Source organism: Paramisgurnus dabryanus, chromosome 11 (assembly GCF_030506205.2).
Source record: "Paramisgurnus dabryanus chromosome 11, PD_genome_1.1, whole genome shotgun sequence".
NCBI lineage: Eukaryota > Metazoa > Chordata > Actinopteri > Cypriniformes > Cobitidae > Paramisgurnus > Paramisgurnus dabryanus.
This window is the reverse complement of record NC_133347.1, coordinates 15313325-15330035: the sequence shown is the minus strand read 5'-3', so window position 1 is coordinate 15330035 and position 16711 is coordinate 15313325. Positions and strand designations below refer to the sequence as shown.

Below are 16711 nucleotides of genomic sequence, written 5' to 3'. Positions count from 1 at the left end.
TATCTGAATATTGTAGTATACCAAGGGAAGTCTAAAAGGTGTTATGAAATTACCCCAACTACAACAAAAGATAATAAGTAAACATTTACATGAAGTTTCCTGCAATATTTCCATTTGTTGTAGGCCTCAGGTGGACCTAGGTGTATCATATTAATGCTCTCAACGCACATGTTAATGTCCACACACGTCACTCAGTCAATATTAAGGACATCAAGGCTATTTTAATTTTTTCATTACATTACGTAGGATGATTTTATGTAGAAAAGAGTAAATCACTAAAAATGACTTTAGCTGAATTTTCAAAGGCAGGGTCACAAACAAGTCAAAATGGCTTACGTCTCACGTGTCTTCAATCAGACATCTGGCCACAGTACACTAAAATGGGAACTGTCGGCCGGGTAATTCTAAAGATAGAGGTTAGTTTCAATATTATAATTTTTACATGAGGACTGTAGCCCTCTAGTGGTGCTGCACGTACTACAGGAAAGCAGTCAATTTGTTTTCTACAATTAAAACTAAAATATGCTAAAACTTGCAACTTTATATATTAATTAGCCAAAGCTAGTATGCTTATTTTCTGAATTATATTTTCATGTTATATTAATTTGAAAACTATATTAAGTTAATTCATTTAAATACTAATACCATGAGGGCTGTAGCCCTCTAGTGGTGAGTCCAAGTAACTTACTACACGAAGGCAGTCAATTTTTTCAACAATAAAAATTAATATATGGTGAAATATTACCTTTATATATTAATTCGCCATAGATATTATGCTTATTTTCCGACTTTGATTTTCATATTATATTAATTTGAAAACTATATTAAGTTAATTCATTTAAATACTAATAACATGAGTGCTGTATCCCTCTAGTGGTGCGTGCACGTACTACAGGATGGCAGTCAATTTGTTTTCTACCATAAAAACGAAAATATGCTAAAAATTGCAACTTTATATATGAATTAGCCATAGCTAGTATGCTTATTTTCCGACTTAGATTTTCATGCTATATTAATTTGAAAACTATATTAAGTTAATTCATTTAAATACTTGTATGCTGTAGTATTTTATAACTTCAGTAAATTCCTAGATATTAGTGTTTTCAAATAACTTTTTATTGTAAATATAAAAGTTTTTTTATAAAGACTTATTTACTACAGGTGAGTAACTCCCTATACTTAAACGTAATGTTATATATCTATTTTCTTTACAATAATTGACTACAGTTTACTGTACATTAGTGTACTACGGTATTTTTCATGTGTGCCTGTGGCAGCTAAGATTGCATTGTATGTAATTATATACATGTATATGCAGCATTAAACTGCACAGAGGGTTTAATAATTGGACATTTGTGCATTGAGCAGATACTGTAATGGAAGATACAATTTTGGGTTATTTGTAGTCATAAAGGGACTTTTGTTTTGTACGTTTACCCCTAAAGCACAAACCCGGAAGAAGGAAATAATGCTCGTCGTCCACCACTAGCTCAAGTCAGTTTGAGGTCGAGTGGAAGGTAAGCAAATAAGTATTATTATCCACTAACACTTTGTTTATACCTTACTTATAGTGTGCTTTCGGTTGTTATTTATTGTTTGTTAAAGTCACATAGGATTTGGACAAAACTTAAGCCGTATTTGTGCGGTTTCACACTTTTCCTTTACAGGAGATGTTGAGTTAACAGACGTTTAGCTGTTGCAGCTAGCAGTCTTTCAGTCTTAAAACAACATCCCGTCTTCGCTTATCATGCTTTTTCTTTTGGCGGGTGAAGACTTTTTTATTACCACGAGTTTATGATCATTGTGTTTGTTTTTCAAACTGCATGAACGCAAATGGATAGTCACGCGTTGTGGCTCTGTGTTTACAGAAGTGACAGAAACGTGTGTTTACAGTATTGTGTCAGTCTGTCTGTTTGCTTTTCTGCTGTTTATCAGGTTACTTCTGTGACTTATTGTTTCCTTCTTCCTGTCTAACAGTTATATATCTATCTCTTTGACTGTATTAAAAGTAACTTTAGATAGTTGTGTGAATGCTTTTTTGGTTATTCAAAAAACCTAACTTTGCATTATGTTTTTATATTGATGACGAGCTGTGTGTATGTGGTTCTGCTATGTGCCACTTCAGGTGAATTTGCTTTCAGTAGTATAAACTGTTGTTTATCACTCAATTTCAGTTTCTTATTAATTTTGAGAAGGTGATTTGTTTCATTATGTTAGTCACTAAATTTCTACAGGGTGAAATTTCCCTTGCTGTCTGTGAAGACACTTCTCCAGACATGACTCTCTTGTGACATCAGCTGTCGATGTTCAGTCAGATGACAAATATGGCATATGTTTGAATTTCCCTGGTTTAAACCAAGCCTTGTTTGGCATACAAAGTTAAAAAGGTCCAGTCAGACTTTTCCGGCATGGGGTTTCTGGGCAGTGTTGAAGGACTGTGGGCTTCTGTGTAAATGATCTACTAAGTAGTTGATGTTAAATGTTTCCTTTCAGTAAGCCAGTAATGGAACGAAATGTCAATTGTGACGTTAACCAGCAGCAAGGTTTCTTTGGCCACATCATAAAGAAAACATTGTGTCTTGATCGAAGATCTGATTTCCTAAGTAATTTTACATTTACTTATGGCGTGATACATGATAAATAAGCCGCTGTTAATGGTTTGTATTTGGCTTTGTGTTCTGGCCTTTCTAATAAAATGCTTGTCTTGTTCACTAGTTAACCATGGCGATGACAAGTCAGACGACCTGTTCCTCCATGAGTAACCACACTAAAGAAAGGGTCACCATGGCCAAAGTGACCTTAGAGAATTTTTATAGCAACTTGATATCACAGCATGAGGAAAGAGAAATGAGGTAAGAGTCACTTACTAAATCTCTTCAAGCATTTTTTAGCTAACATCAGGCTCTCATTGTTTGGAGATCATTTTTTATGGGATGTTTGTCTGGTGTAACATGTTCACTGGCTTTTATTTAGTTGCCACTGTGATGTATCTTAGCCTCGGACAAAGTTTTGCGTCACAGTCTTGGGGTGTGACTCTGACAGTTAAAGCTGCTTTACCCGGGAAGATATGGACCAAAGTATGGCTATAATGTAAAACTTTCAACCCCATGTCTTAGGAATTTGTTTGTATTTTTTACGAGATTGCTAATTCGTGTGATTAAATTCATACTTTTTGTATGATTCACTTTGTACAAATTCAAACTAATTAGCCTCCATGTAAAATACTTACAAATTCCTGTGAGATCAGGTTGAACATTTTTGCTACTAAACAAGCTTGACGGGTGTAAATAGTAGAGTAAGCATTTAGACTGATGTAATTTCTTGCATGCTTTATGTTTGGTTGAGGACGGACCACTATCTGTCAGTTGTCTTTAAGAACCTCCTACATTCCAGTGGCCTGGCTTTTATACAAAGCTGTCTGTTCTGCCTCGTGTTAAAATCGCATCAAACTATGTGACCACACCTTTCGTTGAACTGATGAAGCAACTCCATGAACCTTTTAACAAACACTGGTGGTAGTGTTTCAGACCATGAGTAAAAGCTTGTCTGTCTCCATTACAGGCAGCAGAGGTTGGAGAAGGTCATGGATCAAGAGGGACTAGCTGATGAAGAGGTGTCCTACTTATGTTCAAATGTCTTTATATTGATGCTGATGCTTTTAATGCATAGAAGTTGCATTAAAATGAAAAATGAAATTACTAGAAATTATCATTCTTACTTCTCCCAATGTTTTTAAATCTTTAATTTTACTGTAGTTCATATGGTCAGGGTTAAAGCACTCACAACCTTTTTTTGTATTTCTGGTTCCACAGAAGCGTATGCGGCGATCTGAGCATGCTAGGAAAGAAACTGAGTTTCTCCGTCTCAAACGAACACGGCTTGGATTAGAGGACTTTGAGTCGCTCAAAGTGATTGGTCGTGGAGCTTTTGGAGAGGTATGAGATCCTTACTATGAAATTTACGTTTTTAGTTCATGTCTGTTAGCAAACTTGGGGGTCTCAAACTCAAACTTGCAAGGGCCATTTTTGAGATGGACATCTTGCCGGAGGGCCACAGAGCTAGTTTAACAATAAAAAACACAATATTTTTTGTATATGTACTACACTTACATTTTATTATTAAACATATGATTATACTTAAAAAATATAAACAGTACTTTTAATTAGGGCTGGGCGATATGACTCAAAAAATTATCGAGAAAATGTTTTCCATATCAGTCGATATCGATAATTATCATGATAAATAACAAATCTTTACTCCTGTCAAATTTAAAGGCAGATTTTTGCTCCTGAATGAAAATTGTAAAAACCAGACAGTTAATAATGGTTTTAAACTACTTTTTATTCAGAACATGACAAATACAAAAACTAAAATCTTGTTTTAATGCATCTGTATTAAATGTAAATCTATTTGTTATGAAATCAACACATTTCTGACACAAAAGCAGCAGACTACTGTCCCTTTAAGACCCAAGACAGACTGCTTTAAGTTTCAATATACTGAGTAACAGCTGTTTATGTTCACTTAAACAAGAAAGAAAACTTAGTTCAGTGATCACGCGTGTGTTATACATATACGAGCTATACACGCTGATAAATGGATGTCAAGGGTGTCACTTTGCTGTGGGAGCGCACATACCCAAACACTATATTCACTGCAGTGGTGGATCTGCTGCTTTTCCTCAGTTTCCTGAATTTGTGAATGTCCTGTAAATATACTTTTAAAGCTGGGCGGACGTGTGCGTGCGCAAGGCGGACGCTGAATGAAAGTAAAGTATACTGCACGCACCTGTGTCTGCTATGTTTGACGAACCCTGTTTGCGCGTCCAACATTACACACAAGAAAATGTTTCCGCGCATTTGGATTCCGTGATTCCGTCCGCGTTATCCGCATCGCGAAAATCATAGGTCTCTACTAATAAATGAATAACTTGCCTCATCTTCCACTGCTTCAAGTCTGACTGTCATTGTGATTGTAAACCAAGAGCGCGTGCCGCATCCGGAAGTGCTCGCGCAACATTACGTACAGTGCTTAAACATTATCGATCACTTATCGAACTGTCCTTATCGTTTTATCGAAAAAGTTTATATCGGTAAAATTATCGTTATCGAATTATCGCCCAGCCCTACTTTTAATCTATTTTTACATTATTTTATAAGAGTAAGTAAATATTTTCTTAACCGATAACTTTTTCTATTAAACCTTGCACTAAACTAACAAATATCAAATTGAATACATTTATGAACTATTATAGCCTACATTTTTGGCACAAAAATGATTGATTTTTTTGGACTTGATTATGTTTAATCTCTGTAAAAATATTACTGCTGTAATGTGTAACTGCATAAGAAGCAACATAATGATAAATTAGATTAGATACTTCATTGAGTGATAGACCGATATATCGGCCGGCCGATATTTGCGAGTTTTATGTGGATCGGCATTGGCCGATACGTGGCTGCCGTGTTCGCCGATTTTTTTTCCGGCATTATTTACAGACAGAATGCTGGAAGCCGCAAGCGATTGCAGGTCATGTGACTTAAAACAACCAACCTTTCCATGACAACATCGAAAGCTCGGCCTAATAGCTGATCATAGCTGGACAAAGCGGGTTTTTATTTCTCATCTCTATGGGGCGGTTTCCCAGACAAGGATTAGACTAGTCCTAGACTAAAATAAATGTAAGAACTGTCCAAACTAATAACATCTCTTTTAACATATCTTAAAATACATCAGTGCCCTGTGTTTTGCCTCAAAATGGACAAGTAATGTTTTTAGTAAGGCATGTTTTTTTAAACTATTTATATTTCCTAATTATACTAAGCTCAAGTCCTAGTATAAGATCATTCCTGTCCGGGAAACCACCCCTATATATGTTTGTAGTAGTAAAGTGCTAGAAATCAATATCCTTTGCTGCGTCATTGTGGAGAGTGCAGTTCATGGTTCCATAGCACCCTCACCTGTTTTTTACTATTTGTAAAAAAAAATTTTTTAGTTCAATAAATGTTACTTTTTTTAATTGAGAATTGTAACATTTGGCATCATCATTGTGTCATTTCTATGATGTAAATTGAGTGAGCAAAAGCAGTATCGGCTCCAAATATCGGCGCAAGAAAATCGGCAGCCTGTATCGGTCATAGGCTAAGGCTGATGAAAAACAATCGGCATCGGCACTGAAAAATCCATATCGGTCGATCCCTAACTTCATTACACTCTCATTGAGATGAGTGAGCTGAATACATATTGTAGGGTACTTTCATCTTTTGCACGTTTCTCCTCATCTTTCCTCTTTTCATAACCTGGTCACCTGATGGCTTTTTCCTCATTCTTTGTTTAAAGGGATAGTTCACCCAAAAATTATTTCATCATTTACTCACATTTACTCGTGTTGTTAACAACCTGTATACTAGGGCTGAACGATACATCGAATTTTCATCGTCATCGCGATATGAACTCACGCGATGAACACATCGCAACAGACAGCCTTGACGCGATGAATGAAGGGAAAACGGTAAGCGCATGTAATGAACGTTTGACCCGTCAGGTTTAGTCCTGAAGACATGCCCTGCGTCCCAAACCGCATTCTTCCATACTATATAGTAGGCAAAAAGCACTACTTCTCGTACTCTTTGCATACTATATAGTATGGAAGTAGGCAGTTTGGGACGCACGGATGGTTTGCGCGTTCAGGGGAACCCCCAAGTCAGCTACGCTCAGATTGATTTGTGATGTGTCAGTTGCGACGCTGTGCCTGTTAGCAAAAATGATGGCGAGGAAGGAGAGAAGAGTGAGGAAAATGTGTTGTCAGACGAAGACCTTGTGGTGAAAAGGAACAGCACTTCAGCTATATCATGGAATTATTTTGGATTTAGGAGAGATGACGGCGCAAACACAGGTACTGTGGAAGCGGTGATTCACATATTGCGTCTATTGCGCGCTCAAGTTCATTATTTCAAATGTATGTTCGCTCTGGAAGCGCCGTAGTCGCGACTCGCACGCAGTGCTCGTTATTTCCAGGTATTTCAAAAACATTTTAACTTTTCAGAATGACACAAGCGCAGCGTGCAGATCATTTGACAATAACCTACGTGTCTAGCGTTTTCCACGCATTTTTAGGCGCGACATGTGAATGGCCCCTAAAACATGAAAAAATATAAAATATTTATCGCAACTCACATCGTCATCGCAACATTAAACAATGTCATCGCACATCGCAACTTTTCCTCACATCGTGCAGCCCTACTGTATACATTTCTTTGTTCTAATGAACATGAAGGAAGATATTTTGAGAAATGTTTGGAGAACTATCTCTTTAATATGTGTTGCATTACATCTCCCGCTTTCACTCCTTATGAGGTGTCACCAATGGAAGCTGTGACTTGAACTAACAAACCCCAGAAGCTTTTCTCTGGATGAACACTCCAAAGTCCCGATCAGATTAACTGATCGCATGGTGACAAACTGACAATGATATGATTGACGTGAGGTGCAGATGAGCAATAAATCTGATCACGCATTCTGTTATCCTCTGTGTCACAAAGAGTGAGGTTCATGGTTGTGGAGAGATGGAAGACGCACAACCTCTAAAGCACTTTTGAAAGAACAAAGAAGAGCCTTGACTCGCGTTTAACACATGTTTTTAGACGCCATATGTAACGGCCCCTTAAATGTTTACATCAATAATCAAACGAAATACATTTTTTCTGTAGGACAGATTATGTAATATTTTTGACAGCAGACGCTTGAGAGTTTGAGACCACTGCTTTATAGGATTACTCCACTTTCACTCACACACACACACACACACCCCCCAAGTCATCCAAGATGTTTTTTTTCTTCAGTTGTAAAGAAATACGTTTTTTTTTTTAAGGTAAATATCCCAGGATTTTTCTCTATATAGTGGACTTTAGTGGACCTCAAAAAGTTTACAGTTTCAGTGCAGTTTCAAAGGGCTCTAAATGTCTTTTAATCATCATTTACTTTTAACCACAACTTCTCGTCTTGCACTAGCTGTGTGACGCGTCAACGTGACCTTACCTATTACATAATCCCATGTGAAACACACACTGGCCGACCATTACAATAACTCTTTCTATACACAAAGACATTTTTTCCACACTTGTAAACACTGGAGCAGTAGTTTCACATTCGTCATGCTTGACCTTTCTACATTATTAAGTAAGGTCATGCTGGAATCGTTTAGAGCCCTTGAATTGAAACTGCAATTTTAAACTGCATTGAAACTGTAAACCGTTGAGGTCCAATAAAATGCACCATATGGAGAAAAACCCTGGAATGTTTTCCTCAAAAAAATCTAATTTCTTCTCAAAATAAACAAATAAAGACATACACATTGTGGGTGACATGGGGGTAAGTAAGTCATTTTAATATTTTTATAAAAGTGGAGTATTTCTTTAAGGCCATCTTAACAACTTTTAACAGATGTTTGCATTTACAACGAGCAGTTTTTATGGGCTGAAATACGGATGACTGATCTTCTCATGAAGATATGTAAAAGTATGTCTTCTCATGTAGGTGCGACTAGTCCAGAAGAAGGACACAGGCCACGTTTATGCCATGAAGATCTTGCGTAAGGCTGACATGCTTGAGAAAGAACAGGTGAGTCTTTACTAATAGAGCCATAAAGGATGTTAGGGTTCTTCGTCATGTGCAATAATATAAGTGTACTTATGTTTTAGGTTGGTCATATTCGAGCAGAAAGGGACATTCTCGTAGAGGCAGATAGTCTTTGGGTGGTGAAGATGTTCTACAGTTTTCAGGATAAATTGAACCTCTACCTCATCATGGAGTTTCTGCCTGGAGGTGAGTACTAGTTTGAGTCAAATGAAAACATTAACCATCAGAATGCAATGTCTTGAAGTTGGATATTTTGCAAGAGTGAATATTATTAATAAATGCCTTGCGCAAGATATGTGTTGTAATCTATGTTCATGCATTTTCAGATGCTTTAATTCAAAGTGACTTCAGGCTATAGAGGCTTTAGAAATGGAAATTATTACATTATTGTTGCTAGCACAAATCTCAACCAGATAAACTAAAGGAATGCTGAGCCCTTAAGCCTCACCAAGCTATGCTTTGTGTGTTTCGCTAGGTGATATGATGACTCTGTTGATGAAGAAAGACACTTTAACAGAGGAGGCAACACAGTTCTATATTGCTGAGACTGTGTTGGCCATTGACTCCATTCACCAGCTGGGCTTCATCCATCGAGACATCAAACCAGACAACCTCCTGCTGGATTCAAGGGTAAGATCATGAGCCATATGCTTTTATTTGTGAATACTTTTGCAATAGTTTTATACCTAAAAGACAAGAGTTCAGACATTATTCATTACACTGTAGACAACACTACTGTTTACTGTTTATTGTTTATTTAGCACTAGTAGAATAAAGGAACAATGGGGGAAAGAGATCTGAAAGGGCAGAACGGTTAAACTAGCAGCTCTTGTCTAAAGAGTGATTGTATTGAGAATGTCTGTTTGCTTTTTCCAGGGCCATGTGAAGTTGTCTGATTTTGGCTTATGCACTGGTTTGAAGAAAGCTCACCGCACTGAGTTTTACAGAAACCTCAATCACAGCCTTCCCAGCGACTTCAGTAAGCAAAGATAAACTATACTAATACAGTATCTCCAAAATATTACACAGTGTTTATTACATGTTTAAATATATATATTTGAGAGTGTTATGCTTTGTGACGTTTTGCATGTATGTGTTTATGAAGCAATGCAGAGACTGGATGGCTGTGTATTAAATTCATGTTTGTTTCTCTACAGCTTTCCAAAATATGAATTCAAAGAGGAAAGCAGAGACATGGAAGAGAAACAGGAGACAGTTGGTAAGGGTTTCCTCTTAACCCAATACTATCCTTCATGTAGACAATGGGTGTTTAAACAAACTAGTAAACCAGTTAAAGGCTCTGTTTAAATGGTAGAGTCTAAAAGCATTTACAAGAGATATAAAAAGCAGATTTTTGACTTATAAATTCATACAAATTTTGTTAATCTGTGAAGACTAACTTGTTGGACAAAATGTAGAAGCATCATAAACTTTTGTTGAACACAGAGTTTATTTGTTGCAATAATCCAAATGTCTATGGGAAAATGAACGAGCTTTTTTTGCAAAGGAATAGGGCTTTTTCGATTAATCGTTTTTTTTTTTTTTTTTTAGATTCAGAATCGATTCTCAAAGAGCAGAATCGATTTTTTTTTTTTTCATATTTTTTCCTGCAAACATTAAACTTAAGATTAACATTAATCAAATTACTAGTATTCTTCACTAGATGTCACCCTCTTTTTTGCCTTGCGCGATGTTACCAAGGAGCCTGTCATTCTTTCATTCAGTTTATTAAAATGGTGGTTTTAGGTGCTTCATTGACGTTGATGCCACCTTCACATAAAAAGTAAGAGGTATGGAAGCATTTTAGATTTCGCAAGCAAGACGACAATGACAGTGTTGTGGCTTTTAATGTCTTTTTATTAAATTACCCACTTGAATTGAAAATTGAATCGAAATCGAATCGATTTGAGAGCTTGTGAATTGAAATTGAATCGATCTGGATCATCTGAATCGATACCCAGCCCTACAAAGGAACCAGTATCCCGCTAACTTCTGGGTTAGCCTACAAAAATACATCATCCCTGTGGCACTCTATGGGGTGGTTTTATCTTAACACAGGACTAGGCCTTAGTTTAATTAGGAAATATAACTAGTTTTAACAAACATGCCTTATTAAAAACATTACTTATTTGCATTTTGAGACAAAACAAAGGGCACTGATGTATTTTAAGATATGTCCGTGCAAGTTGTTTTCAGTTTGGACAGCTCTTACATTTATTTTAGTCTAGGACTAGTCTAATCCCTGTCCGGGAAAATGTTATAAGGTTATGCTAATCCTGTTTTGGCCTTTGTGTTGTTACACAGACCAAAAATCTTTCTGAATTAAAACCATATTTATTTTTAGGCCTTCTCCACTGTTGGAACCCCTGACTATATCGCTCCAGAGGTGTTTATGCAAAATGGGTATAACAAGCTTTGTGATTGGTGGAGTCTGGGGGTCATTATGTACGAGATGCTAATAGGTGAGAATTTTGTTTTGGTAAGTTTTGTTTTGGAATGTCAATACTTTGAAATATGCAAAATAAGTTGTATGCCTTCGTATGTCTGTTTTCAGGTTACCCTCCATTTTGCTCCGAGACACCTCAGGAAACTTACAGGAAGGTGATGAATTGGCGGGAGACTCTGACCTTTCCACCCGAGGTCCCCATTTCAGAGAAGGCCAAAGATCTCATTCTCAGGTTCATCTCTCACTTTCTCACATACTCAGTTCAGCACTGGGATATCAGGGTTCCAGACTGCCACCAAATGGTGGCATTTTGCCACCAAAATGTGAGAGTGTGCCACTAAATATTTCATACAGTCGCACATGTGTGACCACACTGAATTGAAAACAGCACATTGTACTTTCTGCATCTATCATCAAAGTATTTATTAGTAATACAGTGTATTACTTAGTAGAAATGTGAACATTTGGTTAGCATGTTGATTTATGGTATGTGCCCCTAAATTTTCTGGTTGCGCCCCTAAAATTTTCAGTTGGGGGCCACTGTGCTCCTAGTGAAAAAAGTTAGTCTGGAGCCCTGGATATAAAGGGGGCCCTGTGTACAGTATATATTTTACACTGTACTGTTATATGAGTTCCTTGACTGTTTTGTACTGTGTGTCATAGCTAATCATTAACGTTTGTTTTTCTCATGCTGGTTTTCTCCAGGTTCTGTTGTGAGAGTGAGCACAGAATTGGAGCCACTGGGGTGGAAGAGATCAAGACTAACCCTTTCTTTGAGGGGGTGGATTATGACCATATAAGGTATAACATCCTCATGTAGACTACTGTACACAGTAAAATTGAAAGAGGGATGGTGTTTGAAAAGGAAATGTTTATATACAAATTAGTTGTAAAATCAGTATACGATTTTTGAAATCACAATGAAACAATGACAGAGGGTGCATCCCAATTCAGTGTCTGGACCCTTTTAAGGCCACGGATTTTGAAGGCAAGGCTCGATATTTGAAGGTGGCAGCCTCTAAAGGCCACCAAGCGAACTGAAATGAGACGGTCTAGCCTACAGGGGGAGTTGCGTCACTTGCTGTTTCTGCCCACTATGCTTTTCAGCGAGACACAACAGCTGAGACTATCAGACTTTAAAAAAAAATATGTAGGCAGTTTTTTTTATTTTATTTTAGAAAATTTAACACATTGATGCAGATTAAACTATCCAACAGTATGTAAAATTCACTAACATTTAGAAATGTACAAAAGCAAAATGCAACATGCACAATATTGCAGCAATAATATTAATTCACATCATTTATAATCTATATAAAACAGTCACAAGGACCTTTAATTTGCAAAATATACACATTTATTTAATGCCCTGACGTCACAGGCAAACATTGAATCTTGGGATAACCAAGGCTGTGAAGGATACAAATATGGATCCTTGGTTTCAAGGGAAAAAAAGGGCACATTTGAAGGCTTGTATGTGAAGTAGCCTTCGAATTGGGACAGCCTTTGTGGCGGCACGGTGATGTCATTTTCCTTCAAATATGGCCTTGGAAGGCCGCAGCTCCTGAATTGGGATGCACCCATTATTGTTTTAATAGTCCAGTGTGGGTTTTGAGTGGCATCTAGTGGTGAGATTGTGAATTGCAACCAACCTAAATTTCGAAACACAAAGAGAAGCTACGGTAGCTACCACAGGCAAACATGACGTTGTTTAAGGCAACATAGAGACAAAATGTGCTCTGTAGAAGTTTATTCGTTAAGGGTAGGGGTGTTCAATCCTGCTTCTGGGGGGCCGGTGTCTCTGTAGAGTTTTGCTCCAACCCCGTATCAAACAAACCTGATCCAGTTCATCAGGTCTTCCTAAGTAGACTAGAAACTTTCAGGAAATCAGCTGAACTTGAAGGTAATGAGCCACAACGCGGTTCAGCGGCATCCAATCGGAAGGCAGAAACCTCAGCTTGAAGGAAGTTCAGAGAATGCATTTGAGCGTCAGAGCGTCCACTACACCTTTTCTATAGCGTCGTTGGCAGGGCAGCCAGAGCTTTTATTGAAACTCTTGCCGATGGCGGGGTGAAAGCACAGTAAGGGGACCTACAGTGTATATAAATACAACTGATTCTAATAAAAACAATACAGTTCATTACGTAAGGCGACTCCAGAAAGAGATGTTCAAACTGTGTTGATCTTATTTCTGGTTAATTCATTTGCACTGTAGTACTAAGTGGTCAATCTGGACACGTTGTGGGTTATAGTAAGCTGAATGTAATTGTGTGTTTTATGTATACAGACGATTTGCACACTATTTACAGTGTACATACTTTGTAATGCAACAATAGTAATATGGTGGTATGGTATTTTGAACTCTCCTTATGTTTATATTTTTCAGGGAGAGGCCGGCGGCTATTCCAATTGAGATCAAAAGCATTGACGACACCTCCAACTTTGACGAGTTCCCCGATTCAGACATTCTTCAACCTTCAGGTACACTTTTAGTCGGCTAATCCAAAGTAAAATTCATTGACCATTATAATAGGTGGTTGTATTTCAAATTGAAGTAAAATACTGTAAAATACCTTTTTTCTCTCTCTCTAAAGCTACTGTCGTATCAAACCACACTGAGGCTGATCTGAAAAGTAAAGACTGGGTGTTCATCAATTACACCTACAAGCGCTTTGAGGGCCTGACCGCACGAGGAGGCATCCCATCATACATGAAAACTGGGAAGAGATAGACGCTAAGAGACTTGTCAACATCTGTCATAGAGAGGCATTCTTTATCGCTTTTGGCATCTGGAGGATCCCACATCACTCTTTTCCTGTTCTGATCATGACTCACTTGTGGATGTGGACTCCAACCATCCTTAATTTGTAGTAGGATGAGTCTCACCTAAGGGCTTTTATCATTTAACACACAGGTTGAATGTGGCCACTTCTTCCCAGGCTCTTCTTTTCCCCTACGCAAGGAAAGATTTTGGCCAATCGTCCTTCAGGTTGCAAGGTTTTGTAAATTTTCGAATGGCTGTATTTTTTTCGAGCACACAGACTCACAAGGGCTTGAGTAGAAGCCGGTTAGATCTCCTTTATTTAAAAATGGACTATTCCTCCCACAACAGAAATTGATTTAAATTGCATTAGTGATGGTGAATCATTGATTTACCATTTCAAAAGACTAGCGCTTGTGGAAAAATAGTCCCGTCTCAGCTTACATTCTTGTCCACATCTGCTGTATTAATCCTAGGATGAAGAGGATTGACTTTTGCTCAGGCGATGCTTTAAAATCATTCATCTTATTTTGTAGATATTCCTTTCGTTGTTACGCTCCTCTTCAAAAGTCCTAGTGACAGTGGCACAACGGGGTTCATACTCACTAGCTGAATGTTCTTGTCATTTAAGAAATTTGGGATTTACCCCCCCCAGAGCTGCAGATGTTGCCTTACATTTACAGGATCATTCCTAGACCAACATCACGAATACAGTCACATTTTCCAGTCAATCTTCTTTTGCATACCAGGAAACTTCACCAGCCGACGTTTCAGACCAAGCAAACTCAACGGACCAGCATTTGTTTAATATACAGTGGGTAGTTACAGCCACTGGCAGCTGAATCGGTGATTCAGATGTTGCTAATGTTATTATTTTTATTAACAAAGGGGCTCATGGCTTCTATTTGGAGATCAAAGACACATCTTTTTTTTTGTTGCATTAAATAACATCATGGTTCAGGGATTTGAATTAATTGAGGGTCTAAGTACAGCAGTCTTCCAATTAAATAGAGTGAAATGTTTAATGCAAAGTTTTACATTACCAAAGAGGCACTACTAGTCTTTCTTTTAGTCAGCTTTGTGTCTGAAAGCTCTTGCACATGTGCTAATCTTCCATGTTGTTTGATCATAGATGCGTTTGCTTTTTAAACAGCATTAATTCGGTCACCATGTAGCAAACCTTAAAGCAACACTTTAATCAATTAGTGCATTCGTGTTACTCCAGTACATTGCTCGGGTGGCTGCTGGTATTAGCAAGTTGCTTTTACTTTGGCTTTATGTAATCAAACAAGGGCACAATAATGATTTTAACAGTGAATATTTCTGTAGTGAGCAATCACACATCTCTCTGACCAAATTGAATGTATCTTAAGAAAGACTTCTAATTTTGTTAGTATGCTGAAATTCCTTTCATTTATCATTGGCTGCCCAAGAATGCTAGAATGTTGTCTAGATTTGACTAAATGCTTGAGTGAATGATTTGGCACCTGCTTTTCTGTGTATATATATATGCAACACAGCATGACAGTGACATAGACAGTGATAGATGTTGAGCTGAGTAGCCCTGCTGCCTTTAAACTACTACTAGATATTGAATAACATCTCAAGGCATAGATTACTGTATCCCATGTTATAGAAAGTAATATAAAATCATGTATGAATGGTGCATTAAGAAAGCAATATGTGATGATCTGAGGCTTGGATATGTGTTTGGATGTTTATTTTAATGTATTATAGTCATGGCTGGAGATGGCTGAGGGTTGAATTCTGTTGCATGCATTTACAAAAGTGCTGATGAAGCCACAGAGCTAAGAATGACTTTGTATTTTAATGAAATGTATTTTATTTTTGTGTTGCTTTTGTTTGTTCTCTTCATTCTAGCATCAGTGAATTAAACAACGCGGAGGATTTACATACTTATCGCTTATACTTCAGCCAGAAAGAGGCGTGATGGAAACAAACACTGTTTACAAGAAGCAGAAAGTAGGCTGGTCTGCTTTGTATTTCTTGCTGTATCTTACAATGACCACGAAACTAGCGTATCATAGTTTGGTCCTGTAAGTTTCTCACTTTCATCCTTACAGGAATCTCTTTGCAGAGTGAGGATTTTCTTTCTCTTTGTTTGATCTTTCTTGAAGATTAACAATGCACCTTTTATTAGTCGTGATGTCATGTATATTTAAAGTACACACTGAATGACTCTCTGAGAATTTGTAATTCTTATCATCTAACCAAAAGTATACTATCTTAAAGTTTTAAGGGGTCTCTTCTTTGCTTCGAGCTAAAGAAATGATTAGACCTGTGCTGTGTGTTTTCTTTAAGGGAGTTTATTCACACTGGCGCTTATGCTCACAAAAAGTATTGGATGCAGCTCTAGATTTCACTGATGTCACATTCTGCTGTGAGAGGTGGAAGTTTTTCCCCTCTCTGCCTTAAGTTTGTTGAGAGTTGAGAGTGTTTGTGGATTTTTCCTGAACATATAGAGCACCTTTCACTGGTTTATTTGTCTGATAGAGTTTGTTTTTGAGGTGGAAACACACTTCGACTTGTAAAATGTCTGGAATAAAACAACAGTTCATTTACACGTGTGAGACTTTTCTGTGCCTACTTTTCCGCCTTATTAATGGTGTTTGCGTAAGCAAGCATCACTGTTATTATTGCTCATAGGGTTAGGGATTGAAAGCCTTTTTTTCACCTACAATAACTCTTTACCCTAACTGTAAGTATTAAAGGGACACTTTTTTGAAAATATGCTCATTTTCCAGCTCCCCTAGAGTTAAACATTAGATTTTTACTGTTTTGGATTCGCATATTTAAAAAAAAAAAGTGGAGTGTCCCTTTAAACTTAAACATGGAACACGTTCTGC

The 16711-nt window shown here is 37.4% G+C and overlaps 1 protein-coding gene across 1 annotated transcript; it reads left to right on the top strand.

Moving 5' to 3' along the window:
* The first annotated feature begins 1420 nt into the window (after positions 1 to 1420).
* stk38a (serine/threonine kinase 38a) lies at positions 1421 to 16426 on the top strand. Its single transcript, XM_065247059.1, has 14 exons — positions 1421 to 1517; positions 2716 to 2852; positions 3562 to 3613; positions 3813 to 3935; positions 8536 to 8619; positions 8700 to 8823; positions 9113 to 9267; positions 9514 to 9616; positions 9795 to 9856; positions 10982 to 11099; positions 11192 to 11315; positions 11789 to 11884; positions 13470 to 13564; positions 13678 to 16426. Exons 2-14 carry the CDS (start codon positions 2722 to 2724, stop codon positions 13812 to 13814), a joined length of 1404 nt encoding a protein of 467 aa, XP_065103131.1. The 5' UTR covers positions 1421 to 1517; positions 2716 to 2721; the 3' UTR covers positions 13815 to 16426.
* The last annotated feature ends 285 nt before the right edge of the window (positions 16427 to 16711 follow it).